The sequence below is a fragment of the Cherax quadricarinatus genome, chromosome 27 (genome assembly GCF_038502225.1).
Source record: "Cherax quadricarinatus isolate ZL_2023a chromosome 27, ASM3850222v1, whole genome shotgun sequence".
NCBI classification, from domain to species: Eukaryota; Metazoa; Arthropoda; class Malacostraca; order Decapoda; family Parastacidae; genus Cherax; species Cherax quadricarinatus.
The window spans coordinates 18808487-18836426 of record NC_091318.1 but is presented as its reverse complement, the minus strand read 5'-3'; the positions used below and the strand labels follow the sequence as shown (position 1 = coordinate 18836426).

Here is a 27940-nt window from a genome sequence, read left to right as displayed (position 1 = left end):
TGTTTTTGGTAATTTATCCTCACTATTGCTATTGGAGTCCTCTTGTTTGCTATTTCCTGCGGTATTTCTAGTTTGCAATATTGGTTTTATCTTATCTTTGACTACACTTGTTTCCCTACTATGGCTCCTGTCCCCTATGAGGTCATTTATATGTATTCCTTCCTGCGTATAATTCCCGACTACCTGGACAAAATCTCCAGCTTCACCATTACTGTCTCCCAGGACAGTATCTCCAGCTTCACCATTTCTGTCTCCCAGGACAGCACCTCCAGCTTCACCATTACTGTCTCCCAGGACAGCACCTCCAGCTTTACTATTACTGTCTCCCAGGACATCACCTCCAGCATTACAGTTTGTGACTACATGGCCAGTATCAAGGGCAGTACCATTCAGCCCAGACTTTTTATGTTCCCATCTGTTGTAGAAAGCTTCCAGGTTTTCTATGAAAGCAGCTTTGATGTTGTCCTCTTTTAATACCCTTGTGATTTTAGTCCACAGATTTTCCTCATTTGGGCATACCCAGAAACACTTCTCTGTTTTAATACTGCTTGTAGCTAGTTCTGGGATATCTGCACAAGGGGCGTGACACCAATTTCCACAAAAATGACAATTTATCCATGTGGAAGCCCGTTTGTTTGACTGACCACAGACTACACACAGCTTCATAATGATTTGAATGGTTGATTTACTGCAATTCTACTAGCAACCTCTTGAATATTATATTAATAACCTTAAATGAAGCTCTAGCTATTTGTATTTCTGTTTCTAACTCTTTTTGTATATTGGACAGCTTACCGTCACGTTCCTGATTTTTAATGTTTGTGTTTATAAGGGCGCCTACAACCCCATCCGTTTACAGTCTGCTTTATTGTCCAACGAAACTGTTTGAAACCAGTCCCGGGTTCGGACCAGTCAAGGGTTCGGACCAGTCAAGGGTCCGGACCAGTCGATCTGCTCTGATCAGTGGGTCACTTATTTAAAACATACTGGTCGGTGATTTGAGCTAACACATGAAGGATCTACTGGAAATTATCTACCCGAGTAATATGTGATTTGACTGATACAAAAGTATAACTTGCGTGTTGAAGAGCCGGTGATATCTGGCAGCTCCTACAATGACGAACGGTCACCTCCTTGTTTATCAATCGCTGTATCTGGCTTTTCTATTTTTTTTTTTTTTTCGTCTCCACCACAATAAATGCTATATTATCACTATAGTTGACTGGTGCAAATTTTGGAGGAAGGACGCTTTTTCTGTAGTAATAATTGCTTCTCGTTGTGTATATTGCGACCGCTGGTAACTACAGGTTATATGAAATTCACAGTAACGTCTCGTATTTCAAGAAAAGAAACTAATGAAAGTCACTCCACTCCACTAAGTACCATTATAATACTGGTTAGTTGCTACTACAACACTGTATTCTGCTATTCACTGGTATCACTAGATTATATGCGAGTACACTAGCAGGCCAGGAAGATTATTAAAAACAGCTGACCTGTGGTAAGTTTCTGGCGACTTCTGGCACCTTCCTCTATAGGCTTATCACTTCATTTACAAATTCACCTGTTTTCAAATGACACTTTAGCCTTTATCATCAATATACTAGGGAGCCACTGTAGTATACACTATACACTATGTATACTCAATGTTATCAGGGAGACTTTCTTTCCTCTGACATGAAAAGTTCAATTATTATTATTTTTTTCCACACGGGACACAGGCCTATGATTCCCCTCTGGCAGTAAACTCTGCTACGCAGTGCACACTAATTCTCCTTTTTTGACTCAGTATATAATGTTTTCCGCCCAAGATTGGTTCATTACAATCGGGAAAAGGTTCTCTATCATTTCATAAGAAACAATAATTTTTGTTTTTTTTTCAGAAATTTGGCGACACCAGGAGACACCTCAGGATTTGGGGTTGCAACAGTCAAGGGGTTAAAAAAAATCTGGGACCACTTAGTACTTTGTGGGAGCGCCAGTTAAACTGAGTGCCAGCTTGAGCAATCAGTGCAGCAAACACCAAGGATTCACTGATGTAATGTCATATTAACAATCCCCTTTTAAGAGGAAAGTGATGTTAACCCCAAGTTCAGGGTCTGTCTATCTATCTCTGTCTGTATCTCTGTCTATGTCTGTCTGTCTGTGTTTATGTGTCTACCTCTGTCCGTTTCTGTCTCTGTCCGTCTCTATCTGTCTCTGTCTCTCTCTTTTTATCTGTCTCACAGGTACACACAAATACAATTATACATAGTGTAAATTACCTAAAAAATCTGAAGTGCTGTACTGTGCTTGTAGATATAATGCATAAGAATACCTGTTGGTTCAGAGTGGCTCTCTCTGAGACAGAAAGAGAGACAAGCAGAGAGATGGAAAGAGACAAGGAGACAGAGACAAGACAGAGAGACAGATAATCAAAGACAGATACGAGCTCATCAAATGTCATCCCTTATCTCTGCACCCTCACTCACGCCCACCAAATGTCATCCCATATCTCATCTTATCATTGCCCTCCCGGATGCCTGTCACATTGCTTCAAAGGAACTCCTTCCTTCTTCCTTCTTCCTTCTTCCTTCTTCCTTCTTCCTTCTTCCTTCTTCCTCCTCCTCCTTCCTCCTTCTTCTATACTCTCGTGTATCCAAAACATTGCTGGGACCTATAAATACTTTGTATATATTTGCAGACAATAGTAAATGACCAATGTAGGTGTAAATGTCCACCTGTCAATGTGTTTGTGACAATTTGAGTGCAATTTCAGTACCTAATATTAGTGTCAGAACAAAGATTGGTTATGAAATGCCAAGAACTACAATAAATTGTAAATATCAGAACACAAAAATCATATAAAATAATATAGAAATGAGAAAAAATGGTATATCGGCAACACTTCCTAAAGCGACAGGACTCGATGTTGTCGTCAGGTGAGCATTAAGTGCCAACTTTGCAGCCTCATATCTCAGTAAGTACTGACCCTATTTTTTTTTTTAATCCTATAACACTTAGAAAAATTTTCTCTTTATTTCAATGAAAAAAAATTTATCTTTTTATTTTTCAAAATATTTGGGGCACTGGGGGAGAGAATGTATATATGGACCATTTAGGGGTTAATTACTTTATTTCCTTGCAAGTTTACAATGTGGTTGACATATTTTAGGAAGTGGGGAGTTTTGAATCAAGTGTGAGAGTAATGGTGGTTGGGGATTTCAATGCTAAAGTGGGTAAAAATGTTATAGAGGGAGTAGTAGGTAAATCTGGGGTGCCAGGGGTAAATGTAAATCTGGAGCCTTTAATTGAGCTATGTGTAGAAAGAGATTTGGTAATAAGTAGTACATATTTTATGAAAAAGAGGATAAATAAATATACAAGGTATGATGTAGCACGTAATGAAAGTAGTTTGTTAGATTATGTATTGGTGGATAAAAGGTTGATGGGTAGGCTCCAGGATGTACATGTTTATAGAGGGGCAACTGATATATCAGATCATTATTTAGTTGTAGCTACAGTTAGAGTAAGAGGTAGATGGGAAAAGAGGAAGGTGGCAACAACAAGTAAGAGGGAGGTGAAAGTGTATAAACTAAGGGAGGAGGAAGTTCGGGTGAGATATAAGCGACTATTGGCAGAAAGGTGGGCTAGTGCAAAGATGAGTAGTGGGGGGGTTGAAGAGGGTTGGAATAGTTTTAAAAATGCAGTATTAGAATGTGGGGCAGAAGTTTGTGGTTATAGGAGGGTGGGGGCAGGAGGAAAGAGGAGTGATTGGTGGAATGATGAAGTAAAGGGTGTGATAAAAGAGAAAAAGGTAGCTTATGAGAGGTTTTTACAAAGCAGAAGTGTTATAAGAAGAGCAGAGTATATGGAGAGTGAAAGAAAGGTGAAGAGAGTGGTGAGAGAGTGCAAAAGGAGAGCAGATGATAGAGTGGGAGAGGCACTGTCAAGAAATTTTAATGAAAATAAGAAAAAATTTTGGAGTGAGTTAAACAAGTTAAGAAAGCCTAGGGAAAGTATGGATTTGTCAGTTAAAAACAGAGTAGGGGAGTTAGTAGATGGGAAGATGGAGGTATTAGGTAGATGGCGAGAATATTTTGAGGAACTTTTAAATGTTAAGGAAGAAAGAGGCAGTAATTTCATGCACTGGTCAGGGAGGTATACCATCTTTTAGGAGTGAAGAAGAGCAGAATGTAAGTGTGGGGGAGGTACGTGAGGCATTACGTAGAATGAAAGGGGGTAAAGCAGCTGGAACTGATGGGATCATGACAGAAATGGTAAAACCAAGGGGGGATATAGTGTTGGACTGGTTGGTACTTTTGTTTAATAAATGTATGAAAGAGGGGAAGGTACCTAGGGATTGGCAGAGAGCATGTATAGTCCCTTTATATAAAGGGAAAGGGGACAAAAGAGATTGTAAAAATTATAGAGGAATAAGTTTACTGAGTATACCAGGAAAAGTGTACAGTAGGGTTATAATTGAAAGAATTAGAGGTAAGACGGAATGTAGGATTGCGGATGAGCAAGGAGGTTTCACAGTGGGTAGGGGGTGTGTAGATTAAGTGTTTACATTGAAGCATATATGTGAACAGTATTTAGATAAAGGTAGGGAAGTTTTTATTGCATTTATGGATTTAGAAAAGGCATATGATAGAGTGGATAGAGAAGCAATGTGGCAGATGTTGTAAGTATATGGAATAGATGGTAAGTTATTAAATGCTGTAAAGAGTTTTTATGAGGATAGTGAGGCTCAGGTTAGAGTGTGTAGAAGAGAGGGAGACTACTTCCCGGTAAAAGTAGGTCTTAGACAGGGATGTGTAATGTCACCATGGTTGTTTAATATATTTATAGATGGGGGTAAAGGAAGTAAATGCTAGGGTGTTTGGGAGAGGGGTGGGATTAAATTTTGGGGAATCAAATTCAAAATGGGAATTGACACAGTTACTTTTTGCTGATGATACTGTGCTTAAGGGAGATTCTAAAGAAAAATTGCAAAGATTAGTGGATGAGTTTGGGAATGTGTGTAAAGGTAGAAAGTTGAAAGTGAACATAGAAAAGAGTAAGGTGATGAGGGTATCAAATGATTTTGATAAAGAAAAATTGGATATCAAATTGGGGAGGAGGAGTATGGAAGAAGTGAATGTTTTCAGATACTTGGGAGTTGACGTGTCGGCGGATGGATTTATGAAGGATGAGGTTAATCATAGAATTGATGAGGGAAAAAAGGTGAGTGGTGCGTTGAGGTATATGTGGAGTCAAAAAACGTTATCTATGGAGGCAAAGAAGGGAATGTATGAAAGTATAGTAGTACCAACACTCTTATATAGGTGTGAAGCTTGGGTGGTAAATGCAGCAGCGAGGAGACGGTTGGAGGCAGTGGAGATGTCCTGTTTAAGGGCAATGTGTGGTGTAAATATTATGCAGAAAATTTCGGAGTGTGGAAATTAGGAAAAGGTGTGGAGTTAATAAAAGTATTAGTCAGAGGGCAGAAGAGGGGTTGTTGAGGTGGTTTGGTCATTTAGAGAGAATGGATCAAAGTAGAATGACATGGAAAGCGTATAAATCTATAGGGGAAGGAAGGCGGGGTAGGGGTCGTCCTCGAAAGGGTTGGAGAGAGGGGGTAAAGGAGGTTTTGTAGGCAAGGGGCTTGGACTTCCAGCAAGCGTGCGTGAGCGTGATAGGAGTGAATGGAGACGAATGGTACTTGGGACCTGATGATCTGTTGGAGTGCGAGCAGGGTAATATTTAGTGAAGGGATTCAGGGAAACCGGTTATTTTCATATAGTCGGACTTGAGTCCTGGAAATGGGAAGTACAATGCCTGCACTTTAAAGGAGGGGTTTGGGATATTGGCAGTTTGGAGGGATATGTTGTGTATCTTTATATGTGTACGCTTCTAAACTGTTGTATTCTGAGCACCTCTGCAAAAACAGTGATAATGTGTGAGTGTGGTGAAAGTGTTGAATGATGATGAAAGTATTTTCTTTTTGGGGATTTTCTTTCTTTTTTGGGTCACCCTGCCTCGGTGGGAGACGGCTGACTTGTTGAAGAAAAAAAAAAAAAAAAAATTCATAGGTAGTTTACAGTGAGGGTTTACAATGATTTGTACTGCAAAGAGAGCCACTATCATGCCTTGGCATTATCGGCAGTCTAAGCTTAATACACTGCTGATTACTTAACACTAAGCGTACAAAACATAGTTTGCACTAACTATACAATAGGTTATACATCTATTAAATATTTATAATTCAACATCTGCATTAGGTTATTTTTTTTTTTTATCAAGTTGGCTGTCTCCCACCGAGGCAGTGTGACCCAAAAAGAAAGAAAATCCCCAAAAAAGAAAACACTTTGATCATCATTCAGCACTTTCACCTCACTCACACATAATCACTGTCTTTGCAGAGGCACCCAGATACAACAGTTTAGAAGCATATATAACATACCCCTCCAAACTGCCAATATTCCAAACCCTTCCTTTAAAGTGCAGGCATTGTACTTCCCATTTCCAGTACTCAAGTCCAGCTATTTAAAAATAACTGGTTTCCCTGAATCCCTTCACTAAATATTACCCTGCTCACATTCCAACAGCTCATCAGGTCCCAAAAACCATTCTTCTCCATTCATTCCTATCTAACACGCTCACATATGCTTGCTGGAAGTCCAAGCCCCTTGTCTACAAAACCTCCTTTACCCCCTCCCTCCAACCTTTTCGAGGACCACCCCTACCCTGCCTTCCTTCCCCTACAGATTTATATGCTCTCCAAGTCATTCTACTTCGATCCATTCTCTAAATGACCAAACCACCTCAACAACTCCTCTTCAGCCCTCTGACTAATACTTTTAGTAACTCCACACTTCGAATTCTCTGCATAATATTTACGCCACACATTGCCCTTAGACAGGACATCTCCACCGCCTCCTCGTTGCAGCATTCACAACCCAAGCTTCACACCCATATAAGAGTGTTGGTACCACTATACTTTTGTACATTCCCTTCTTTGCCTCAATGGATAACTTTTTTGTCTCCACAGATACCTCAACGCACCACTCACCTTTTTTCTTTCATCAATTCTATGGTTAACCTCATCCTTTATAAACCCATCCACTGAGAAGTCAACTCTCAAATATCTGAAAGCATTCAGTTCTTCCATACTCCCTCTCTCCAATGTGATACCCAATTTTTCTTTATCTATATCATTTGATACCCTCATCACCTTACTCTTATCTATGGTCACTTTCAACTTTCTACCTTTACACACCCTATGAGAATTTATTGTAAAATGAATACAGATATTTTAATTACTGTTATAAGAACACTTTAAATATCTGCCTGGGTGGGAGACGACCAGCATGTTAAAAAAAAAAACTAGGACAACTGAGTTACTCACATCAGTTAAAAAAAAAAAAATTACTATTTCCATAAAATGAGAAGTAAAACTTTAAAAGGATAAGAGATTTATAAAAATATACAGGTCAACAATAGAAAGTAGAAAAATCAATTGTGCAATGAAAAAATAGCAGCACTCACTAGACTTAAAAAAACTGAGATTAAAAACTTACTTGTAAACTCCAGGTATTTTTGGGTGAGCTACTAGTAGTGTTTCTGCATGTCTCAGTGCTGTGGAGTAGTCTGAGAGGCAGAGACTGACATATGCACTACATGCTAGTGCAGACACTCTCAGACTCACCACCTCTGTCCCTCTCAAGGGAGAAGAGGGCCCTGCAGGATAGAGCTCAGGCATCACACCTGCCAAGAAAATTTCAATTAACTAATAAAGTATAAAAGGTTCACAAAGAAATGTTGTACACTGATACAAATATTACAGTAGATAAATAAAAGAAAAAAATCCTATTAAGTGCAAGCTCTGACTACCCAATATTTATTCATTATCTGTTCATCAGGTAAACCTTACATTTGATAAGAAACTTTGTGAATGAAAAAAAATCAACTGAAATAATCCCGAAAAAGAATATGAAGAATCGCGTATAAATTGAGCATGTAAAATTTCTTGTTTTTTATGGCTTCAGTTAATAAAACAATGGCTTAGAAAAATATTGCATGTAGCTTCTTATCAAGTAACATCGAATGTTGACAATGCAAAATATCCCCACACACACATCCTTGCAAAGATGTAGAGGTAAAAACTTTGCAAGAAAATATTGGAAGTGTAATGATCATTTTCACTAAAAGAAGTTCCAAAAACAGATGACAGTTCTAATGGCAAATACTATATCAAGAAGTTTGCAGGTGTCAATCTACTGAATTCTTAGACTGTCAACATCACCCAGTCTGTGTTGGCATTTTCTTTTTAAATTAAAATATAATTTTATCGTCTAAAATGGTAGGGAATCTCTTTCTAAAGGTAAAGACACCAGAATTTTATGCAATATTTATGGAATTATGCAGGCACAAATTTGGAGGCTGGGGAGAACTTTACTCAACAATTTTGCCCACTTTGAGGTTCATTTATTATTTCTGATCATACGAGTTTATCACTGCATGAAATAGATTTCAACCCTTATACTGTACATGACGTACCAGTACACACAACTTTTGTGCCTTCAGATGTGCTACCTGCCATTGCTTTAACTGTGTGTCTACTACCACCAACTCATGCCTGGGAAAAACATTGTGGACCAGGCAGGTCCACATGTTGCATCATGGGTAGCAGTGCCTCAACAGCACATGTAAACACCATGACCTGTTGTGCCACCACCAGCTTCCCTGCTGTCAAACAGGGTGAAGGACTGGAAGGAGGATGCCTTATTTGCTCCAAATTTATTAGTTTCATTATACAGTGGATCCCTAGATATTGGCCGGCGCAGATATCGGCCAAATCGGATTTCAGCCACTTTTTTGTCCGAAATTCTATCCTGGATTTCAGCCGGCAACTCGGAAATCGGCTGTATTAGACGCGTCCGCCCACCATACCGCATACGTGAGTCAGTCTGGCTGTGTCTCTCGGTGAGTGAGCAACACACTGTGCATTCATCCAAACATTTTGTTATAATCCATTTTTTTTGTGGTTGTTTATTGAGTGCAACTGCAAAATAAGCCACCATGGGCACAAGAGCTAACCACTGAAGAGCTGCAAGACCTTCATCTGCAACAGCAACAGACCACAGCTGAGGAAATTGATTCAGAGGAGGAGGGGGAGAGAGGGAAGACGGTGCCTTCTTCAGCAATTAAGGACATTTGTGCAAAGTAGAGGGAGGTGCAAAGTTTTGTGGAGAAATATCACCCTGACCAAGCTGAAACAAGCCATATCTGCAACATGTTCAGTGACAAAACCTTGTCCTGTTTCAGGCAAATCTTAGAGACACCAGAAACAGACCTCTCTGGACAATTTTTTTTGTGCGACAGGGGTGCAGTGACTTTTACTGGCACTAGGGCCAGCTTAAAAGACAAAGAAGGGAAGTAACCTTGGAAAGGGACTTGATACCTGAAGTCCTTATGGAAGGGGATTCCCCTTCCAAACAATAATCAGTTCTCCCTCTCTCCTCCTCCCTGTCTTCTATAGGCCAACAAGAATCTTCAATAAAGGTAAATGTGATGTTATATGTTCATTTATCCATTTCATTAGTCATTTTATTTAGTTCTCATTGTTTTGTGCATGTAAAACTATAGTTAATCTTTAAAAAAATTAAATTTTTTTGTTAATATTTTTGGGTATCTGGAATGGATTAATTGCATTTACAGTAATTCTTATGGGAAATATTACTTCAGTTCTCGGCCTTTTCAGATTTCGGCTGATCTTCTGGAATGGATTACGGCTGAAATTTGGGGTTCCACTGTACTAACAGCAAAATTGAGTTTAGAAGCACACTATGCACTTTTATCCTAGAATAACCCCCAAAAAAAAGTCAAACATTGTACATCCACTTATTTCCATGTTTTGAAGAGAAACACACCTTGAAACAATTGTAATATCTAAGTTTCTTTGTACATACATGGTGTTAGAGGATAAAATCAATAGAAACAAGAAAAACAATTATTTGAACAAATTTATTGTGAATAATGTAATTTCAGCTATGGCATACTATGCTTTTCCCATGTTTTGAGCACAGTAATTAAACACCTTGAAATACACTTAATATCACAAGAAACAGTGTGGTAGACATTAAAAAAATCATTGATATAAATAAACTGGAAAACATAAATGCTGCAATGTGCATTAATGCAAGTGTTGCCAACATGTGATCATTTTTCTTTTGCAAGTAAACAGGAACAGTACTGAATGCAAAAAATTTGTTAAATATTCTCAATTAAATATAAATGAAATTAAAAATGAAATATTATTGCTTGGGAACTTATCTCCGATAGGTTCCAGATTCCATACACTCATCTTACAAACAATTTTTGGGAAAGCATTATGCCCTAAGTTGGGAACCGTACCCTCAAATAAAAATCTCACTACAGATCACCTCTGCTTAATACCTGAAGCTTCTTGCTCATCTGTGAGAGATGCAGTGGACACATTTTCTGGTAAAAGAGTAAGAGCATTTCGAAGACACAGCCTGGCAAACTCTAGCGTGGGCTCAGGAAATGCAGCATCAGATTCTGACTGTGGATCATAGCTGTAAAGGTTGATTAAAAAAAAAATATGGGTGTAACGTAATCTTGCTTAATATGTTCAGTCACTAGCATATACACACTGTACATTCAGTGTTTACAACATTTACACAATTCTCATGCCAATTATTGAAATTGAAGAGATTTTCTTTAATCAATTTACAAGTAGGTTAGACAAATACATGCAAGCCCATGATGGACACTAAGGAGAATGGAGACTGCCTAAGTTTATTTCATCTTTTAGACTAGGACCAACAGATGATTACACAACAAGAAACAAGATCATGAAACCAAGCCAATGACAATAGATAAAGAAAAAAAAAAGCAATTTAAAATTATGTTTTAATTCAATAAACAAAACTTAATCCAAAGCTTACTGTTTTTTGTTGTGGTCGCTAACGCATGTAGCGAGGCATATCTTCCTGTGAATGCCAACGCCTACTGTACCCTGCACTATGGACTTCTTGGAAGCAATATCTTCACCAAGACCCTATGAAAGTTGAAAGAACATAGATAAGAGTAAGGTGATGAGGGTATCAAATGATTTAGATAAAGAAAAATTGGATATCACATTTGGAGGGAGGGAGTATTGAATAGGTGAATGTGTTCAGATATTTGGGAGTTGACCTGTCAGCAGATGGGTTTATGAAGGATGAGGTTAACCACAGAACTGATCAAGGAAAAAAAGCGAGTGGTACTCTGAGGTATCTGTAGAGACAAAAAATGTTATCCATGGAGACAAAGAAGGGAATGTACCAGAGTATAGTGGTACCAACACTCTTGTATGGGTGTAAAGCATGGGTTGTAAATGCTGCAGCAAGGAGGCTGGAGGTTATGGTGATGTCATGTCTAAGGGCAATGTGTGGTATTAATATTATGCAGAGAATTCGTAGTGTGGAAATAAGGAGGAGGTGTAGAGTTACTAAAAGTATTAGTCAGAGGGCTGAAGAGGGAATGTTGAGGTGGTTTGGTCATTTAGAGAGAATAGAACAAAGTAGAATGACTTGGAGAGCTTTTAAATATGTAGGGGAAGGAAGGCGGGGTAGGTGTCATCCTAGGAAAGGTTGGAGGGAGGGGGTAAGGGAAGTTTTGTGGGCAAGGGGCTTGGACTTCCAGTGAGCATGCACAAGTATATTAGACAAGAGTGAATGGAGACTAATTTTTTGGGGGACCTGAAGCTATTGAAGCATGAACAGGGTAATATTTTGTGAAGGGATTCAGGGAAACTGGCTAGCCAGACTTGAGTCCTGGAAGTCTGAAGTATAATGTCTACACTTTAAAGGAGGGGTTTGGGACATTGGCTGTTTGGAGTGACATCTAAACTGTTGTATCTGAGTGCCTCTGCAAAGGCAGTGATTATGTATGAATGATGGTGAAATGTCAAATGATGGAAGTTTTTTTTTTTTTGTTTTTTTTTGTTTTTTTTTTTTTTTGGTCACCCTGCCTTGGAGGGAAATGGCTGAAGTGTTAAAATGAAAAAAAAACTAAAATATGATGACTTACAATACAATATGCTTGCAAGGCTCTTTAATAAACAAATTATTTTTCTTTTGCAATTTTCCTTCCTTATCTCTTTCTCTTCATCACTGTTTTTAAATTTCTATCTTCTTTCATCCAACAGACAAGAAGTGACAGACTGCCAACCCATCCTGCAATATCTTTATTCAATGAATGTCACTAAAACACAAAGAGCAACACAGTTGCACCAAGAACAACATAGGTGCTCTTGGTGTTTTAGTGAGGTTTACCTAAATTTAGTCACTTTTAATGGAATTTCACATCTCAATTAATGAAGTTAACCCTTACAACAATCTGAACTACAGTGGAACCTCTACTTATGAGTACCCCAACATGCGAGTTCAAGATACGAGCAGTTGCTCAGTCGATTTTTTGCTTCCAGATGCAAGCGAAATTTCAAGATGCGAGAGGGCTTCAGGGAAGGTTCCTTGACGTTGCTGAGGGGCTCTTGCTCTTGATCTAGGGAATTGGATCTCAGTTGTTTGTTGTAATATCTTATTGAAACTTAAGCAATGTATGATGGAAAGAAATTGGACCATAAATAACAGAGTTCACTTCTCAGCCTTTAGCCACCCCTTAGCAGTATATTTTTGTATGGTTTTTATGGTTGTATTCTCCTTTTCTTGGTCTCATTTGACAGAATGGAAGATATATTACAGAAATAGATATGATTTTGATTGGTTTCACGACAGAAAGTACCTTGAAATTGAGTTAAAATTAGCAGAAATTTCGATTCTTTGGCGATGTTCAAGAGTAAATAAATGACGTCACCATCCTATACCTGTCCAACTGGCCATTCCAATATGCAGTCATGAATGGGTTGACATTATTTATACAATTATTACAATAATGCAGTAGTCTGCATTACAGTAAATCTTTTATTTTTTGTGTGAATAAAAATTCCTAATGGTAAGCAAGAGTATTATTACTAGAATACATACATACTAATAAATAAGAATAATAAGAAGAATACGTATAATACAATAATTATATAATACATGTATACATAATATAAATTATTATAAGACTATGTACATACTAATAAATAATAATGATATGTATAATAATAATAGTATACATAATAATACTACATATAATAATAATCCAAGTATAATATTAATGTACTATAATAACAATTATAATAATAAATGGCTTCGAAAGGCTGTCACTAGATGGCAGTGAATACCACAACAATGTGGAAGCGGTTATGGCTGCCTCCACCTGTCACATAATGACATACTTTATTCATTCTAGAGTATACATCAGGTTTCCATGTTATATATATTGTTTATTATGTCATATTAGATGAATTTTTACAGATAAATCAGCTGTAGAGCTGATATTTGCAAAATATTGAAGGAGTATTTTGTCCTGTCTCCAAACTCTCATATGCTGTTGGCACCACTACGTAGTCACATACGTAATGACATATTTTATTCATTCTAGAGTATATATCAGGTTTCTGTTATTTATATTGTTTATTATGTCATATTAGATGACATTTGATAGATAAATAAGCCGTAGAGTTGATATTAGGGAAATATTGAAGTAGTATTCTGTCGTGCCTGGAATTCCACTGGAATGGATTAATTCCATTTCAATTAATTTAAATGAGGAAAACTGACTCAACAAACGAGCAAATCGAGATGCGAGCAACGTCACAGAAAGGATTAAACTTGTAAGTAGATGTTCCACTGTATCTGCAATGAGCTAGATCTTTCTCCACTGAAAATCCAAATAAAGACATGTAAACACATGCTAAGGCCATTCTTTATTTTTTGCTCTGGGTTTGTCCCCCACAATGAAAATTACTTATGCCTTCTAAGGGGGAGCTCCTCCCTAATTAGGAACTGCTAACAGGGTACCTCCACTGTAAAATAATTAGAAACTAAATGAATTTTTATTATATAAAGTTTTGACAATAGAATTTGCAATGTGAAATAAAATAACTCCTGAAGCAAGAGTAAACTGTTGTGAATGTTTTACAGAAGCTACTTACAGATTTGTGAACAGCTATACAGCACTCTGCAAGCCTGAGCCAGAGACGTGGGTTCATGGAATACACTTGTAGAACTTCAAGCAGAAAATCAAAAGCTTTGTCAGGTTTGTTCATATGTAGAAGAGTTACTCCAAGATTGTAATAAAGTTCTGGCTGAACATTGCTGCTGAGCTGATAGAGGGGACGACTAGATAACGTATCACCTGTTTTGGGGAGAGATTCATCAGTACTTTAAAAAGCATGATTCTGGTCTAAATATTAAAGTATATGAACTTGTGAAAATAGTACCTCTTCAATATTTATCTAAATACTATACAGTACAGAAAACCATTGGTTAGCATACAATCTGTTAACACTTCTGCAGTAACTCTGTTGTAAAATTGCTGTATACTTTCAGTGAAAACACCAAAATAGTTTACACAGCAGAGTATGTGTAGGAGAAAATGTCACACGTGTCAGGTTCTTTCCCTTAAGTTTCATTGTGAGGGTACAGAAGAATCTAATGTCTTATTGGGAGGCCTACTTAAGGTACACAACCTCTTTTGCCTCAGTGGTCCACTTGTTTGTGTCTAATACCATGCCTCAGCTACACACCTCTGTCATATCACTCACCTCCAACCATTTCTTACTGCATATCCAATAACCTTCACCCACACAACTTACCCAGTCAAACACCTTCAACACTATCCCAATACCCACATAACCTGCCCATACCATTTCCCCCCCACAGCCACATGCCTACATCTACACCATTTCTCCAAAGTCCACATGGCCTCCACCCAAACCATTCACCCCACAAAACTCCCACACATCTTCAAGCCCAAAGTCCCAAGCCTAGAGCCTCATGCACACACCTTATTAATGCCTTAATGACCTACACACCCTAGTAAGATGATCACACAGTCATGTAGCCACCCATCACCCTCATTAACACCTACACCGCCAACTACACACTCACTCACCCAGTCACATAGCATCCCCACCACCACACACACACAACTCACACTGAGCCACTGACAATGCCACCCATGCAGTCACCATCACCATCAAGAAATGTGACTACTTTTACCACATTCTTCAGCTCATTTTACACAATTTCTTATTAGTATATGCCATTTTCAGGAACATACCTATCTTGTTAATCAAAAGTCAACTGTACATCATCTCTTCATAAAGCCAACATGATATATTTTAACTGAAGCTATTCTTGCCTCAGTGAGAGATGGTCGACGTGTTGAGAATATATATATAGCCACTCCTCACTTAACAATGGAGTTCCGCTCCTAAGACCACGTTGGTAAACAAATCTGTCACTAAGTGAGGAGCATACTATAATGGTAGTGGGTTTGTGTTAACCATTTTTGATATTGTTTTAATGTCACCTTTGCACCATTTATAACATTTCTGGTATATTTTTAAATGTTTATAAAGTATTGTACTGTATATTGCAATAAATAGAACAGAGGACATCAGCTGTACTATACATTATTTAGGAATGCATACAGGTCAGAGAGCCTGTTGTAAGTCTGAGGCATTGGTAAATGAGTACGTCGCTGAGGAAAGGCTGTATATGTTGCCATCATATTTGGAGAAAATATAGAACTGCAATACAAAATGGGCTATATTAATGGCTAATATTAATATTTCAAATAAATCTCTATTCATTCTACATCCAACATGCTACAATTATCCTAAATTTCCATTATTTAAGCTTAACTACACACCATTATTCATTATTAATAGGGAGAATTTTTCTCTGCTGTTAACAAGTTCACTCACTAACACGGAGTATATCTCAGGTCAGTTACATTCACTCTTAACCCTTAAACGGTTCAAACGTATATATACGTTCTCTCGCATAGCGCCCCAAACTTATATACATGTATACGTTTCCTTTGTCATTCATTCAACATTGGCACGATAAGCCTGAGTCACCTAAACATAAGAGAATGGGTGTGCGCACTCACTGTGCGCCATATGAAAAAACTGGGGACACCTGGGTACCATATGCTCTTTTTTCCTATTAAAAAAAAAAACAATTTTTTTTTTCTCAAAAAATCTGGGGTGCTATGCGAGAGAACATGTATATACGTTTGGACCGTTTAAGGGTTAAGAGCTAATACATAAAGAATACAAACATTCCTGTACAATGAACAATACTGCTTCTATTAGTCTATTAAACTGTACTGAGATTCTTTTATACACAACAGTAATTACTCTGTTGTTAACACTATTGTAATAATTATTATTATTTATTTATTATCACATTGGCCGATTCCCACCAAGGCAGGGTGGCCCGAAAAAGAAAAACTTTCACCATCATTCACTCCATCACTGTCTTGCCAGAAGGGTGCTTTACACTACAGTTTTTAAACTGCAACATTAACACCCCTCCTTCAGAGTGCAGGCACTGTACTTCCCATCTCCAGGACTCAAGTCCGGCCTGCCGGTTTCCCTGAATCCCTTCATAAATGTTACTTTGCTCACACTCCAACAGCACGTCAAGTATTAAAAACCATTTGTCTCCATTCACTCCTATCAAACACGCTCACGCATGCCTGCTGGAAGTCCAAGCCCCTCGCACACAAAACCTCCTTTACCCCCTCCCTCCAACCCTTTCTAGGCCGACCCCTACCCCGCCTTCCTTCCACTACAGACTGATACACTCTTGAAGTTATTCTGTTTCGCTCCATTCTCTCTACATGTCCGAACCACCTCAACAACCCTTCCTCAGCCCTCTGGACAACAGTTTTGGTAATCCCGCACCTCCTCCTAACTTCCAAACTACGAATTCTCTGCATTATATTCACACCACACATTGCCCTCAGACATGACATCTCCACTGCCTCCAGCCTTCTCCTCGCTGCAACATTCATCACCCATGCTTCACACCCATATAAGAGCGTTGGTAAAACTATACTCTCATACATTCCCCTCTTTGCCTCCAAGGACAAAGTTCTCTGTCTCCACAGACTCCTAAGTGCACCACTCACTCTTTTTCCCTCATCAATTCTATGATTCACCTCATCTTTCATAGACCCATCCGCTGACACGTCCACTCCCAAATATCTGAATACGTTCACCTCCTCCATACTCTCTCCCTCCAATCTGATATTCAATCTTTCATCACCTAATCTTTTTGTTATAATTGATGCTATTAATTTTGTATGCACATATGATGCAGTACCTGATTGTGTTGAGCTTGGGTCTTCAGCCACTTGTGTTTCTTGAAGTGCCTTCTGCAGGTACAGGCAGGCTACAGTGGGCTTGCCCAGACCAAGATGTATTACACCTAAGTTGTTGTAATACATCACACCTAAACTAGGACCATAAGTTCTAGAAAAGGGACAAGAAACAAAATTACAGGTAGAATATTATCTTCATATAAGTTTGCCATATTATGATATGCTTAATAAACACTCATTACACTAATTCAACAGAAAATAATAGAAAGAAAATAGTATTTCTTCTCTTCTTCTTTCAACAAACTGGCTGTATCCCACCGAAGTAGGGCGGCCCATAAAGAAAAACAAAAGCTTTCCTTTTTAACTTCAGTAATGTAAACAGGAAAGGGGTTACTAGCCCCTTGCTCCTGGCATTTTAGTCACCTCTTATGACATGCATGGCTTAAAGAGGAAGAATTCTGTTCCACTTCCCCATGGAGAGAAATAGTATTTTTTTTTTTTAGCAAGTCGGCTGTCTCCCACCGAGGCAGGGTGACCCAAAAAGAAAGAAAAAATCCCCAAAAACAAAATACTTTCATCATCATTCAACACTTGCACCTCACTCACACATAATCACTTTTTGCAGAGGTGCTCAGAATACAGCAGTTTAGAAGTACGTACATACGTATAAAGATACACAACACATCCCTCCAAACTGCCAATATCCCAAAACACCTCCTTTAAAATGCAGGCATTGTACTTCCCATTTCCAGGACTCAAGTCCGGCTATATAAAATAACCGGTTTCCCTGAATCCCTTTACTAAATATTACCCTGCTCACACTCCAACAGCACGTCAGGTCCCAAATACCATTCGTCTCTATTCACTCCTATCTAACACGCTCACGCACGCTTGCTGGAAACCCAAGCCCCTCGCCCACACAACCTCCTTTACCCCCTCCCTCCAACCCTTTTGAGGACGACCCCGACCCAGCCTTCCTTCCCCTACAGATTTATACGCTCTCCATGTCATTCTACTTTGATCCATTCTCTCTAAATGACCAAACCACCTCAACAACCCCTCATCAGCCTTCTGACTAATACTTTTATTAACTCCACACTTTCTCCTAATTTCCACACTCCGAATTTTCTGCATAATATTTACACCACATACAACCCTTAGATAGGACATCTCCACTGAATCCAACTGCCTCCTCGCTGTAGCATTTACAACCCAAGCTTCACACCCATATAAGAGTGTTGGTACCACTATACTTTCATACATTCCCTTCTTTGCCTCCATAGATAACGTTCTTTGTCTCCACATATACCTCAACGCACCACTTGCCTTTTTTCCCTCATCAATTCTATGATTAACCTCATCCTTCATAAATCCATCCACTGATACGTCAACTTCCAAATATCTGAAAACATTCACTTCTTCCATACTCCTCCTCCCCAATTTGATATCCAATTTTTTTTTATCTAAATCATTTGATACCTTACTCTTTTCTATGTTCACTTACAACTTTCTACCTTTACACACACTCCTAAATTCGTCCACTAACCTCTGCAATTTTCCTTTAGAATCACTCATAAGCACAGTATCATCAGCAAAAAGTAACTCACTTCCCATTTTGTAATCGATTCCCCATAATTTAATCCCACCCCTCTCCCGAACACCCTAGCATTTACTTCTTTTACAACCCCATCTATAAATATATTAAACAACCATGGTGACATTACACATCCTTGTCTAAGACCTACTTTTACTGGGAAGTAGTCTCCCTCTCTTCTACACACCCTAACCTGAGCCTCACTGTTCTCATAAAAACTCTTTACAGCATTTAGTAACTTACCACCTATTCCATATACTTCCAACGTCTGCCACATTGCTACCCTATCCACTATCATATGCCTTTTCTAAATCCATAAATGCAATAAAAACTTCCCTACCGTTATCTAGATACTGTTCACATATATGCTTCAATGTAAACACCTGATCTACACATCCCCTACCCACTTTAAAATCTCCTTGCTCATCCACAATCCTACATTCTGTCTTACCTCTAATTCTTTCAATAATCACCCTACTGTACACTTTTCCTGGTATACTCAGTAAACTAATTCCTCTATAATTTTTACAATCTCTTTTGTCCCCCTTCCCTTTATATAAAGGGACTATACATGCTCTCTGCCAATCCCTAAGTACCTTCCCCTCTTTCATACATTTATTAAAAAAAAATACCAACCACTCCAACATTATATCCTCCCCTGCTTTTAACATTTCTGTCATGGTCCTGTCAGTTCCAGCTGCTTTACCCCCTTTCATTCTACGTAATGCCTCACTCACCTCCCCCACACTTACATCCTGCTCTTCTTCACTCCTAAAAGATGGTATACCTCCCTGGCCAGTGCATGAAATTACCGCCTCCCTTTCTTCGTTGACATTTAGAAGTTCCTCAAAGTATTCTCGCCATCTATCCAATACCTCCATCTCCCCATCTACTATCTCTCCTACTCTGTTTTTAACTTACAAATCCACTTGTTCCCTAGGCTTTCTTAACTTGCTTAACCCTTTCAGGGTCTGCAGGCCCTCTCCCAGGCTTGTTCTCAGGGTCTCCCAAATTTAAAAAAAAAAATTGCTTTTTCTTATGAAAAGAGAATCATTTCCCGATCATAATGACACCAAAAGTATTTAATTTGATGGAAAACTTAAGGAATCATGCTCTCGCGAAGTAAGCGGTCTCGACAATGTGGGCTCAAAGTGGGCAAAATCGCATCAGCGACTTTGCCCACTTTGAGCCCTATTTTCAGCCAATTCCAGTGTACTAGTCGACAAAAATCAAATCCATTTCGCTAGAACTCAATTTTTTCTATCAAATGAGTACAAGAAACCACCCATTTACCAATTTCAACTATCCAATACAGTGGTCAGAATTTAGCAATTTTGCCAATTTCACACAAATTTCAAAAGATGCCAATTTCCAAACAGGGTCCAGATTAAACAAGACATTCCTGGCACTAAAATAACATTTCCTCTGTTCATTAGTCACGTCCCCATGCCCCTCTTACATTTTTTGCTTTCCACTCTCACAAAAAATAGAAGATTTACTGTTATGCATACTACTGCATTAGTGTAGAAATGGTATAAATAATATCAGTGCACTTGTGAAAGAATATTAGACTCACCAGTTGACGTGTATTGGATGCTTAGCATGATTTGTTTACTTTTGAACTTTGGTAAAAATCGAACATTTCTGCTACTTTGAGCTCAATTTCAAGGTACTTTTCTTTGTAAAACCAGTCAAAATCATCACAATTTCTGTAATACGTCTTCCATTCTATAAAATGAGACCAGGAAAACTAGAATACAACAATAAATACCATACGAAAATACAGTGCAAAGTTGCTGTTTTTAATCCAAAAACACGGTCAAAGTTCTTTTTTTCTCATTACACACTGTGTGCTGCAGGATTTTTTTTATACTGCACACACTGACCACATAGACCCATTCTTTCATATGTAGGCCTACTAGCTTTCTCTCACTAGATTTGAGGGCGCTAGAATTTAGGCATACTAGTACGTCAAAAACCCTGGTACGTAAGCCGTACTAATACATCCGAAACCCTGAAAGGGTTAACTCGCTCCAAATTTTTTTCTTATTTTCATTAAAATTTTTTGACAGTGCCTCTCCCACTCTATCATCTGCTCTCCTTTTGCACTCTCTCACCACTCTCTTCACCTTTCTTTTACTCTCTGTATACTCTACTCTTCTTATAACACTTCTGCTTTGTAAAAACCTTTCATAAGCTAACTTTTTCTCTTTTACCACACCCTTTACTTCATCATTCCACCAATCACTCCTATTTCCTCCTGCACCTACCCTCCTATAGCCACAAACTTCAGTCCCACATTCTAATACTGCATTTTTAAAACTATTCCAAACATCTTCACCCCCCCCCACTACTCATTCTTGCACTAGCCCACCATTCTGTCAATAGTTGATTATACGTATTTCACCCTAACTTCCTTCTCCCTTAGTTTATACACTTTCACCTCTAACTTACTTGTTGTTGCCATTTTCCTTTTGTCTCATCTACTTCTTACTCTAACTGTAGCTATAACTAAATAATGATCTGATACATCTGTTGCCCCTCTATAACATGTACATCCTAAAGCCTACCCATCAACCTTTTATCCACCAATACATAATCTAACAAACTACTTTCATTCCATGCTCTATCATATCTTGTATACTTATTTATCCTCATTTTCATAAAATATGTATTACTTATTACCAAACCTCTTTCTACACATGGCTCAATTAAAGGCTCCCCATTTTCATCTATCCCTGGTACCCCAAATTTACCTACTACTCCCTCAACAACATTTTTACCTACTTTAGTATTGACATCCCCAACCACAAGAACTCTCTCACTTGGTTCAAAACTCCCCAAACTCACTCAATATTTCCCAAAATCCCTCTCTGTACTCCATACTTCTCTCTTCTCCAGGTGCATAAACACTTACTAAAACCCACTTTTCACATCCAATCCTTATTTTACTCCATGTAATCCTTGAATTTATGCATTTATATTCCCTATTTTCCTGCCATAACTTATCCTTCAACATTATTGCTACTATTCCTTTAGCTCTAACTATTAGAAACTCCTGACCTAATCCCATTAATTTCTCCCCACTGAAAGTCTCCCACCCCCTTCAGCTTTGTTTCACTTAACCCTTCGAGGATTTCGGCCATACTAGTACGGCTTACGACCCAGGGTTTTTGACGTACTAGTACGCCTAAATTCTAGCACCCTCAAATCTAGTGGGAGAAAGCTGGTAGGCCTACATATGAAAGAATGGGTCTATGTAGTCAGTGTGTACAGTATAAAAAAAATCCTGCAGCACACAGTGCATAATGAGAAAAAAAAACTTTAACCGTTTTTTTGGAATAAAACAGCGACTTTGCACTGTATTTTCATATGGTATTTATTGCTGTATTCTAGTTTTCTTGGTCTCATTTTATAGAATGGAAGACATATTACTGAAATTGAGATGATTTTGACTGGTTTTACAATGAAAAGTACCTTGAAATTGAGCTCAAAGTAGCAGAAATGTTCGATTTTTACCAAAGTTCAAAAGTAAACAAATCATGCCAAGCGTCCAATACACGTCAACTGGTGAGTCTAATATTCTTTTGCAAGTGCACCAATATTATTTATACCATTTTTTACACTAATGCAGTAGTCTGCATAACAGTAAATCTTCTATTTTTTGTGAGAATAAAAATTCAAAGTGGAAAGCAAAAGAATGTAAAAGGGGCCTTGAGACGTGACTAATGAACAAAGAAAATGTCATTTTAGTGCCAGGAATGTCTTTCTTGTTTATTCTGGAACCTATTCGGAAATTGGCATCTTTTGAAATTTGTGTGAAATTGGCAAAATTGCTAAATTCTGACCACTGTACTGGATAGTTTAAATTGGTAAATGGGTGGTTTCTTGCACTCATTCGATAGAAAAAATGGAGTTCTAGCGAAATATTCATGTTTTTTGATGACTAGTGCAGTGGAATTGGCTGAAAATGGGGCTCGAAGTGGGCAAAACCGCCGATGCGTAAACATCGCCGAGACCGCTAACTTTGCGAGAGCATAATTCTGTAAATTTTCCATCAAATTTCATAATTTTGGTGTCATTATGATCGGGAAAAGATTCTCTATCTTTTCATAAGAAAAAAAAATTTTTTTTTTTTTTAAATTTGGCCGACCCTGAGAACGAGTCTCGGAGAGGGCCTGTCGACCCTCAAAGGGTTAAAGCCAGGACATCCACCTTCTTCTCATTCATAACATCCACAATCATCTCTTTCTTATCATTCATACAACATCCACAGACATTCAAACATCCCACTTTGACGGTTTTCTTCTTTTTCTTTTTAGTAAGATATATGGGAAAAGGGGTTACTAGCCCATTGGTCCCGGCATTTTAAATTCAAATTCATTGACTTTTACAACGGGCATGGCTTATGGAGGAAAGATTCTTATTTCACTTCCCCATGGATATGAAAGGAAAAGCAATAAGAACAAAAACTATTAAGATAAAATCAAAGAAAACTCAGATAACTGTGTATACATAAACGTGTACGTGTATGTGTAGTGTGACCCAAGTGTAAAAAGAAGTACCAAGATATACCTTAAATCTTGCATTTTTATGAGACAGAAGAGAGACACCAGCAATCCTACCATCATGTAAAAGAAATACGTACAGGCTTCTTTTTTACACTCACTTGGTAGGATGGTACTACCTCCCCGAATGGTTGCTGTCTAGCAACCTACTACCTATTAAGATTAAATAAAATTGTAATACAGTTAACCTCTACTATCTTGTCTAGTTTTAAGTAGTTACTATGTACTATTATCTGCCTAGTTTTAAGTAGTTTCTATGTATTAGGATTAGTCTGCCCAAAATGCCCTGGCATGATAGTGGCTTTCTTTGTACTTATCAAACCAAAATTGTAATTACACATCATAACCTTTACAAAGAAATAAATCTTTACCTTTATCTTGTATCTTTATAAACAAACATGTTCATATACAAAAGAGAAGATTTACAATGACAATACATACTAGTTACTGAATATTCACACAATATTCACACAACACATCTTAGATAATGTATTGGTGGATAAAAGGTTGATGGGTAGGCTTCAGGATGTACATGTTTATAGAGGGGGCAAAAGATATATCGGATCATTATCTAGTTGTAGCTACAGTTAGAATAAGAGGTAGATGGGACAAAATGAAAATGGTAACAGTAAGAGAAAGGTGAAAATTTATAAACTCAGGGAGGAGGAAGTTAGGGCGAGATACAAGCAACTTTTGGCAGAAAGGTGGGCTAGTGCAAGTATGGGTAGTGGGGGAGGGCAAGGGGGTTGGGGGAAGTTGATGAGGAATGGAATAGCTTTAAAAATGCAGTATTAGAATGTGTGGCTATAGGAGGGAGGGTTCAGGAGGAAAGAGGAGTGATTGGTGAAATGATGAGGTAAAGGGTGCAGTACAAGAGAAAAAGGTAGCTTATGAGAGGCTTTTATGAAGCACAAGTGATATAAAAGCAGAGTATATGGAGAGTAAAAGAAAGGTGAAGAGAGTGGGGAGAGAGAGCAAAAGGAGAGCAAATGAGAATGGAAGAGGCACCATCAAGAAATTTTGTTGAGAATAAGAAAAAAAATTTGAGTGAGATCACCAAGTTAAGAAAGCCTAGGGAACGAATGGATTTGTTAGTTAAAAACAGAGTAGGGGAGTTAGTAGATGGGGAGCTGGAGGTATTGGGTAGATAGTGGGAATATTTTGAGGAACTTTTAAATGTTGATGAAGGGAGGCAGCAATTTCATGCACTGGCCAAGGAGGTATAACATCTTTTAGAAGTGAAGAGCAGGATGTGAGTGTGGGGGAGATGCGCGAGGCATTACATAGAATGAAAGGGGGTAAAGTAGCTGCAACTGATGGGATCATGACAGAAATGTTAAAAGCAGGAGGGGATATAGTGTTGGAGTAGTTGGCATTTTTGTTTAATAAATATATGAAAGAGGGGAAGGTACCTAGTGATTGGCAGAGAGCATGTACAATTCCTTTCTTTAAGAGGAAGGGGGACAAAAGATACTGTAAAAATAATAGGGGAAGAAGTTTACCGAGTCTCCATGGGGAAGTGGAACAGAATTCTTCCTCCGTAACCCATGCATCTCTTAAGAGTTGATTAAAATGCGGGGAGCATGGGCTAGTAACTCCTTCTCCTGTATACATTACTAAAGTTAAAAAAGAGAAACTTTTGTTTTTCTCTTTGAGCCACCCTGTTTCGGTGAGATACAGCCAGTTTGTTGAAAGAACAAAAAAGAAGTTTACTGAGTATACCAGTTAAAGTGTTATTACTGAAAGAATTAGAGGTAAGAGAGAGAGAGAGCAGGATTACAGATGAGCAAGGAGGCCTTAGAATGGGTAGTGGATGTGCAGATCAGGTGTTTACAATGAAGCATATATGTGAACAGTATGTAGATAAAGGTAGGGAAGTTTTCTTTGCATTTATGGATTTAGAAAAGTCATATGATAGAATGGATAGGGGAGCAATGTGGCAGATGTTGCAAGTGTATGGAATAGGTATTAAGTTACTAAAGGTGTAAAGAGCTTTTATGAGGATATTGAGGCTCAGGTTAGGTGGTGTGTAGGAGAGAGGGAGATTACTTCTCAGTAAAAGTAGGTCTTAGACAGGGATGTGTAATGTCACCATGGTTGTTTAACATATTTTTAGATGGGATTGTAAAAGAAGTAAATGCTAGGGTGTTGGTGAGAGGGGTGGGATTAAATTATGGGGAACCAAATACAAAATGGGAGTTGACACAGTTACTTTTTGCTGATGATACTATGCTTTTGGAGGATTCTAAAGAAAAGTTGTAAAGGTTAGTGGACAAGTTTGGGAAGGTTTGTAAAGGTAGAAAGTTGAAAGTGAATATAGATAAAAGAGTAAGGTCATGAGTGTATCAATGATTTACATAAGAAAAACTGGATATCACAATGGAGGGAGGGAGTATGGAAGAAGTGAATGTTTTCAGATATTTGGGAGTTGACTTGTCAGTGGATGGATTTATGAAGGATGAAGTAAACCGTAGAATTGATGAAGGGAAAAAAGGTGAGTGGTGCACTGAGGCATCAATGGAGACAAAGAATGTTATCCATGGATGCAAAGAAGGGAATGTACAAGAGTATAGTGGTACCAACACTCTTTTATGGGTGTGAAGTATAGGTTGTAAATGCTGCAGCGAAGAGGTGGCTAGAGGCAGTGGAGATGTCGTGTCTAAGGGCAATGTGTGGTGTAAATGTTATACAGAGAATTCGTAGTGTGGAAATTAGGAGAAGGTGTGGAGTTACTAAAAGTATTAGTTAGGCTGTTGAGGTGGTTTGGTCATTTAAAGAAAATGGAACAAAGTAGAATGACTTTGAGAACATATAAATCTATTTGGGAAGCAAGGTGGGGTAGGGGTTGTCCCCAAAAAGGTTGGAGGGAGGGGATAAAGAGAGGTTTTGTGGGCAAGGGGCTTGGACTTCCAGCAAGTGTAGGTAAGCACGTTAGATACGAGTGAATGGAGATGAATGGTTTTTGGAACCTGACGAGCTGTTGGAGTTTGAGAAGGGCAACATTTTGTGAAACGATTCAGAGTAACCGGTTAGCCAGACCTCAGTCCTGGAAATGGAAAGTACAATGCCTGCACTTTAAAGGAGGGGTTTAGGATATTGGCAATTTGGACTGACGTCTAAGCTGTCGTATCTGAGTGCCTCTGCAAAGACAGTGATTATGTATGAGTTATGGTGAAAGTGTTGAATGATGAAAGTTTTTTTCTTTCTTTTTGTGTCACCCTGCCTTGGTGGGAAACAACCAAATTGTTAAAAAAAAAAAATCTTATTTGCAGGATGTTTGTGTACTGTTCCAGTCACAGTATTATGCTTTTTTATTCTTTATTAATACAGTGGACCCCCGCTTAACGATCACCTCCCAATGCGACCAATTATGTAAGTGTATTTATGTAAGTGCGTTTGTACGTGTATGTTTGGGGGTCTGAAATGGACTAATCTACTTCACAATATTCCTTATGGGAACAAATTCGGTCAGTACTGGCACCTGAACGTACTTCTGGAATGAAAAAATATCGTTAAACGGGGGTCCACTGTATTATAATAACAGTGAAGCACTAAAACCAGTAAAGGTCACATAGCACATGGGGAATGGCATAACAGTCCCAATACCTTGGATCAAGAGCTCTTCACCAATGTCTCAATAATAGATTTACAGTTTACAGATTACCAGTTTGTAATCAATAAAAAATCTGTGTATAAGCAGTGTCATGTACATTATAGAACTGGTCTGGGCATATTTTTTTTTTTTTTTTTTTACAAATGAAAGATTACCTAAAAGGCATACTTACAGGCTAGGTGGTGGTATTGCTGCACACTGATTGAGCACTTTAATTGCCTTGCGAAAATTACCCCGAAGATATTCTAACTGACTCTTCAGACTAATGAGAGTTACATTCTGCAAAATAACAAAATTTAAATTATTCAGTATTTGGTTAATCTATTAGAAATTTGGGTAAAATGGTACCAAGGGTAAATGGAGAATATTTTTAACTAAATTTAAAACATATATACTACTGAAGCAAATTATGTCTTTACAAATGACCATGGATTATATAAGCCATGGTCATAACATTTTGATTAATGTAGTTTTTTCTTTGCAACACGTCGGCCATCTCCCACCGAGGCAAGGTGACTCAAAAAAAATAAATACTTTCACCATCATTCACACATAATCATTGTCTTTGCAGAGGTGCCTAGATATGACAGTGTAGATGTCACTCCAAACAGCCAATATCCTAAACCCCTCCTTTAGAGTGCAGGCATTGTACTTCCCATTTCCAGGACTCAGATCTGGCTAACCAGTTTCCCTGAAACCCTTCACAAAATATTACTCTGCTCACACTCCAACAGCTTGTCAGGTCCCAAAAACCATTCCTCTCCATTCACTCCTATAACACTCTCACATAAGCCTGTTGCATGTCTATGTCCCTCTTTTACTCCCTCCCCCATCATTTCCTAGGACAACACCTACCCCTCCTCCCCTCCACTACATATTTATACACCCCCCAAGTCATCCTATTTT

General features: G+C 38.3%; 1 protein-coding gene across 5 annotated transcripts in view; it reads right to left on the bottom strand.

The window, feature by feature from the left end:
* The window catches only part of Not10 (CCR4-NOT transcription complex subunit 10), a 188746-nt gene that overhangs the window by 115967 nt on the left and 44839 nt on the right, over window positions 1-27940 (bottom strand). For all 5 annotated transcript variants that reach the window (XR_011392481.1, XM_070089062.1, XM_053780045.2 and 2 more), the window contains 6 exons: window positions 27207-27313; window positions 17262-17410; window positions 14075-14277; window positions 10935-11047; window positions 10423-10562; window positions 7545-7731 (listed from right to left, as the gene is read on the bottom strand). Coding sequence is in view for 4 of the 5 variants with exons in the window: in XM_070089062.1 (XP_069945163.1) it covers window positions 7545-7731; window positions 10423-10562; window positions 10935-11047; window positions 14075-14277; window positions 17262-17410; window positions 27207-27313 (899 nt within the window). In the remaining variant the exon portion in view is untranslated. The remainder of the gene's footprint in view (window positions 1-7544; window positions 7732-10422; window positions 10563-10934; window positions 11048-14074; window positions 14278-17261; window positions 17411-27206; window positions 27314-27940) is intronic.